General features: G+C 54.9%; 1 protein-coding gene across 2 annotated transcripts in view; it reads left to right on the plus strand.

The window, feature by feature from the left end:
* The window catches only part of NR2F2 (nuclear receptor subfamily 2 group F member 2), a 12,397-nt gene that overhangs the window by 4,677 nt on the left and 1,653 nt on the right, over window positions 1–6,067 (plus strand). Inside the window, exons 1-2 of one of the 2 annotated variants that reach the window (XM_024731544.1) lie at window positions 2,543–2,836; window positions 2,997–3,524. In XM_024731544.1, the coding sequence (XP_024587312.1) occupies window positions 3,014–3,524 (511 nt within the window). In that variant the 5' untranslated portion in view covers window positions 2,543–2,836; window positions 2,997–3,013. Of the gene's footprint in view, window positions 1–2,542; window positions 2,837–2,996; window positions 3,525–6,067 lie in introns of those variants that run through there. The other variant, XM_024731543.1, reaches the window with a different exon arrangement.

Genomic DNA, 6,067 nt, shown 5'->3' on the forward strand with positions numbered 1-6,067 from the left:
GCCATGGCGGGGCCGCCGCGCTCCGGCCAATGACGGCGAGGGGGCGGTGCGCGCGCGCCTGGCCAGGCCAACCCCGGCTGCTGCCTTATAAGGCGCGCCGTCGCCATGGCAACGTGCGCTAAGTTGCAGCAGTCGTGTCAAAGTTCACTATATAGAGAGCTCAGTGAGCTGATCGCGGAGAAGCCACTTCTGCCAGCCCCGGCGCCTATAAATCGCATTCCCTCCCGCGCCCCCCTTTTTAGCATATTTGATCACTTTGATTCTCTGTTCTTTTCTCTCCGCGGTGTGTGTGTGCGTGCGCGCGTGTGTGTTTTCTTCTCCTCCTCCTCCTCTCCCCGAGTTGTCTTCTTTCTCCGGGTGCCGTGCTGCCTTTTTTCCCCTCTTTCATTCTTTCTCTCCGTCTTTTCCTCCCCCCTCTGCGCACGAAGGATGTGCTTCTAGGTGGTGATCTGCCCTCCTCTCTCTCTTTTATCATTTCTCCCCCGCCGCCGGCGAGTTGACTCTTTCCCTATGTGTGTGAGGCGGCGGCGGCGGCAGCAGCAGCAGCAGCGGCTCCGGCGGCGGCAGCAGCGGCAGCAGCGGCTTCAGACGCCGGCCTCCGCCCCGGCCTGCCTGGCTCTCTGGGTGCGCCCGAGACCGGCGCCTCTGCTCTCCTGGTCCTCCTGATTTCGATGGCTTTCCTGAATGGCTGACTGTGGGCTGCCCTGGACTTGGCCCCCGGACAGTCGCCTCTCCTCCTCCACCTCCTCCTCCTCCTCCTCTTCCTCCTCCTCCTCCAACTCCTGGGCTGCAGACCAGCTAAATAGTGTTATTTTCCGTGTAATGTGAACATTAATCTTGAAACATTGCATGGTAATTAATTTCATATGAAAAGCTCAGAAAGCTATATTTCCTGTACTGTACAATATATCCTTGTAGCTTATTTATCTTATACAGACTAGTTTGTACCTCTCCCTCCCCTCCCTCTCTCTCCACGTTCTGCTCCCACTTGCTCTCCCCCGGCCCCATCCCCTCCCGGCGGAAAGCCCCCCGAAAGCAACAAAGCTGAGCCGAGAGAAACAAACAAAACAAACACACCGGGCCAGACAAGCAATCGACAAAACTTTGCAAAGCAGAAACAAAAAAGGAAAAACTAACCAACCTCAACCAACCAGACCCCGAGCCACCCGGGGCGCCCTCTCGCACCCTTGCACACACAAAAGGCGGCGCGCCGGAGCCCGAGACCCGGGAGCCGCCGCCGCCAGCAGCCAGGGGAGCAGGAAGTCCGGACGCGGCAGTGGTGTGCGGGGACAAGTCGAGCGGCAAGCACTACGGCCAGTTCACGTGCGAGGGCTGCAAGAGCTTCTTCAAGCGCAGCGTGCGGAGGAACCTGAGCTACACGTGCCGCGCCAACCGGAACTGTCCCATCGACCAGCACCACCGCAACCAGTGCCAGTACTGCCGCCTCAAAAAGTGCCTCAAAGTGGGCATGAGACGGGAAGGTATTGGCCTCTCATTTCTACCCCCCTCGCCTGGGGTCCCGGGGCCCTGGGTGCGTTTGGCTAGCCTGCTCTGGGTAAGGACACGGAAGCCCCAAGCTCTTCTCTTCGTATTGCAGCTGAAAGGGGTTTTATACTAGAAGCAAGTTCTGCATTGGAACCCAGATTCCCAAATCCGCATGCTTTGGCCGACTGATTTCCTCTTCTACTCTCTCTTCGGGCTCTTTTAATTTTCTTTGCATTGACTGCCAGTTCATTCGAGTTCGCCTTTCTGCAAGTGATGGGGTGTTGTTTGTTGTTGTTTTAAAGCCTGGTTTACTTCTCTCTCTTTCCTCTCAGTTTTTTTTTTCTCTCTCCTTGTTTTTCCTGCATTTTAAACACATGTCCAAAAAAAAACAACAACCTGAGATTGTACTTTTGTACAGGAGGTTCAAATTACAAATGGCAATTTTACGCACTTCGCCGTATTAACGCTGCCGCCCGGGCAGCACTCATGTGACCCTCCGTGGATTAACATTCGGCTGGAAAAAAAAAAAAAAACTCGTTTTCTTTTTTCCTTTCACTTTTGAAAGGAGGAGAGCGCGATAGGGAGTAGGGGAAGGGTGGGCGAGGGGCCCTGGGCGGCTGCTTTCGCTCTGAGCGAGTTGGGTCTTTGTGATATGAAATTCGCCGAGCGCCGCAAGCCGTGCTCGGCCAATGGCGCGCTCGGCGCCGGGCGCGGGCTCCGGGTTGGGGCGAGCGAACGCCGCGGTTTCTTTGTGTTTCTGCGAGAGCGACTCTCCCCGTCCGGCGTCAGATAACAGCTCGTGCCCGAGCCTGGCCGGCTTTTCCCGGCCCTCCCCGGGCTGCGCCGGCCGCCCGCTCCCCGCCTCTCCCCGGCTTCCTCTCTCCTCGGCCGGCCTGTCTCTCCGCCCTCTCCCTCCGTCTCTCTTCCTCCGAGCACACCGATTAGGCTGCCGCCAGACCTCGGTTCTCAGATTGTCTCTCACCGGGGGTGGCCCGCGGGGCTGGGGTTGCGGGGCTGGGGGAAAGCGGTTCCGGGGTGGCCACAGGCCGTCCGGGGTGCAGCTTGATGTCTTTTGCAAAAGCGTCTCACCCTCCCCCCAGCCTCGCCCCTCCCGCTCCCTCTCCTCCAATCAATAAAAAATATCAGCCGTTTAGCAGTAAGGAAGAAAGATGCCCCCAGAATGCTCCATCCCTCCCATCGTGCCGGGGACCGTGAGGCAAAGCGGCCAATTCTGGGTCCTCGGCCGCCCAGCCCGGAGTGGGCCTCCGAGGCCAGTGTGCCGCCCTGGCCGCCAGAGCTTGCCTGGGTGGTGATTTGAGAGGAGTGCAGCCGGGCTCCCGGCGACTCCCAGGTCTGTGGCCCTAGCGCTCTGGTGAGAGGGGCAGGCCTGCCTATTCCTGCGCCCCGCGGGGTCTGGGTCAGGTGGGGGTCGGGCTGGGGCAAACCCTGACGGGGGAGCAGGGGAACGAAGCTGGTCATTAACTGCGGAGTGTCTCCTTTCCTCCCTGCAGCGGTGCAGAGGGGCAGGATGCCGCCCACCCAGCCGACCCACGGGCAGTTTGCGCTGACCAACGGGGACCCCCTCAACTGCCACTCGTACCTGTCCGGATATATTTCTCTGCTGCTGCGCGCCGAACCCTATCCCACGTCGCGCTTCGGCAGCCAGTGCATGCAGCCCAACAACATCATGGGCATCGAGAACATTTGCGAACTGGCCGCGCGGATGCTCTTCAGCGCCGTCGAGTGGGCCCGGAACATCCCCTTCTTCCCTGACCTGCAGATCACCGACCAGGTGGCCCTGCTTCGCCTCACCTGGAGCGAGCTGTTCGTGCTGAATGCGGCACAGTGCTCCATGCCCCTCCACGTCGCCCCGCTACTGGCCGCCGCCGGCCTACACGCCTCGCCCATGTCCGCCGACCGGGTGGTCGCCTTTATGGACCACATACGGATCTTCCAAGAGCAAGTGGAGAAGCTCAAAGCGCTGCACGTCGACTCCGCCGAGTACAGCTGCCTCAAGGCCATAGTCCTGTTCACCTCAGGTAGGAAGGAGCCCTGCCCTCTTATGCCCACGCGCTCCTAGCTCAGAGTTAGGGCCTGAACTCTTCGGAGCCCCCAGAACTAGCCCAGCCTCCCCCTTAAAAAGCCAAATTGTGCAACTTGGAATGGGAACTTTGCATAGCTGTTGGGGCCCCACCAGGCCTGTCCTGGGGAGAGGGAAGAGGAGAGGAAGGCTGGGTTGCAAGAAGGATGCTTCAGACACAGACTCTCAAAATAGGCCATGGGGAAGCCTCTCGGGCCTGTTCCCCTCCCACCAGACTAGGATGCATGCTTCTGCTCCGTCCCTTAGCTCAGGCCTTCTGGGCCAGCTGAGCCTGTGGAATCTCCTCTACCCCATGGCTTTCTCTGTCACCCTGGCTGAACCTCTAGAAGATGCCCCTAGGCACTGGAGCAGTCTTGGAATCATCCCTGCAGGGGAAAGTTTGCCCCTGCAGGGGAAAAGTTTGCCTGCTAATTCAGTAGGAGTTGGAGCTCCAGGCACATCCAACCTGAGGGCAGCAATTTTCAAAATCATATTTTTATTAAAACAATGCAGACTGCCAGGAGAGGGGAAAGAGCTGTCAGAAAGGGGCCATCATAACTCTTCAGAATGCCTGTAGGGGGTTGAAGACTCTGGCCTCTCGCTTCCCCTGCCCAGGCAAACAGTTAAAGCAATTTTCAAATAACCCAAAGTGTATGCCAACTTGGGCTGGGTATGAGTATTGCTGGAGATATAAAACCATCATTGACTGCATTATGAAATCTAATTAGTTTGCAGGTAGTTTAACCTGTGTGAGTAATAGACCTAATATTAATTAACTCTTGAGGCCAAACGATTGTTGAAGGTGTCTGGCTTACCACTTTGGGCCACACCTGAGCCTTTTGGCTGCCTCCAGGCTGAGTTCAGCAGAGCCCAGGTGGGTGGAAATCACCCCTTCCACATTCCTGTTGTAAGTTGTCAGCTGATCCCTTTGTCACGGCTGAGAGGGGAAGGGGTTCCCAGTTCAGGATAACAAACATCTGGACCTGGGTAGGGCTTGGAACCTAGTCACCCACTGCAGGTTTTGCAGCTTGTAATCAGGACACGAGGAGAGCTGTGGAATTCCTGTGGCAGACAAAAAGATCCACGGTCTCTTCCTTACTGTTCCAAGGAATTCTGGGGGCCCAAGTCATTAGCTGAATCTATTGCAGGTTCTGAGTCCTTAACCCACTGTCTTTTACATATTGCTGCTCTTCACATAAAATCCACCGCCTCCACTGCCACCCCAAATTCTGCCTTTGAAAGTCCTTAGGTAATCAATTAAAGGACAATGTCTGGGCAAGGAAGAGCTGTATGCAGAGGCTTGGATCTGGATTATTTTTCTCGGGGGACCTGTCATAACTAGAACATTTGCCTGATGCAGAGGTACAGGCAGGATCTTCCCCTAGCCTATAGCCACCTTCACCCCTTCCCAAAACCCTAACCCAGCCCAAGTTCCCAGACCATCTGGGTGGTGGTTCATTTCTTGATAACCTTGTTAGCTCTTAGACTTATCCTTGGTCTTCCAAGGAAAGAAATGTCTGATACTGTCGTAACAGTTTAATTTATTACTATTTGCAAAATGTAGAGGCCTGTGTGGAGAATGCAAATCACCTCACAAAGAGATAAAGATTCCTGTTATCTGATTCTGAGACAGTCCGCTGTAAGAAGGAGTCCTATGCAAACAGATCTTTTAATTCCTGATCACAGACACCAATGCATTCTGTATACATGCAAAGTCCTAGATCCACACATGAGGAGATTGTATGTGTGTTCTGATTCTTGGGGTGGACATGGTGGCAGCTCTTTTTGAATATCTGCTTTAAGAATTCACAGTATGCATGTGTTAGCCCTCGTCTTGCCTGGGGAGCCCCCAAAGGTCAGGTCACAACCTGCACCGCCTTCACTGAGAAGCCTCTCATTTCAAAGGCACTTATTGTATTTTCACGTATCCGAAAAAGAAAAGTGTTTTCCTGACGATAACGGGGAGGGGTCTCTTCTTGCAGGGACTTGGGTGTAAAAAAAAAATAATAATAAGAGGGGGGTGGTAGTAGGAGAAAAAGAGAGAAGAAAAGGAGGGAAAAGAAACAGCTCAAATGAACAGAGAGATCACAGTTTGCATGGCTGCCCTTCAATAGGCTAAACTGACAAGATCAGTTTTAAAGGGCCACTTAAATCAGTTTCAAAGACTGGAGAAAAATGAGTCGCCCTCTTTGGGGAGAATCTGAGGCTGGGTCGTGGGCGCCATTACCCGGGGCTGGGCCAGGTTGTTGCCCCCCTGCCCCACACACTGTATAATTATAAGCCAAACTATTATTTACAGAGGAGGAGGGGGCAGAGCACTGGCAGTTTTGGTTTCATCTGTTTGTCTGTCTGTTTACTGACCTGGGCCAGATTTACCCAATGCACTTTGCTTGGGCCTCCCAGTGACCAAGCCTGAGGACTCGGACAGGGAAAGCCTGCAACACATTGAGCTGTGTTTTTATTTTAAAGCAAATACCCCAGGACCATCTCTTGCGGTCCCCA

The sequence above is a fragment of the Neophocaena asiaeorientalis genome, unplaced genomic scaffold (assembly GCF_003031525.2).
Source record: "Neophocaena asiaeorientalis asiaeorientalis breed wild unplaced genomic scaffold, Neophocaena_asiaeorientalis_V1.1 scaffold330, whole genome shotgun sequence".
Lineage (NCBI taxonomy): Eukaryota > Metazoa > Chordata > Mammalia > Artiodactyla > Phocoenidae > Neophocaena > Neophocaena asiaeorientalis.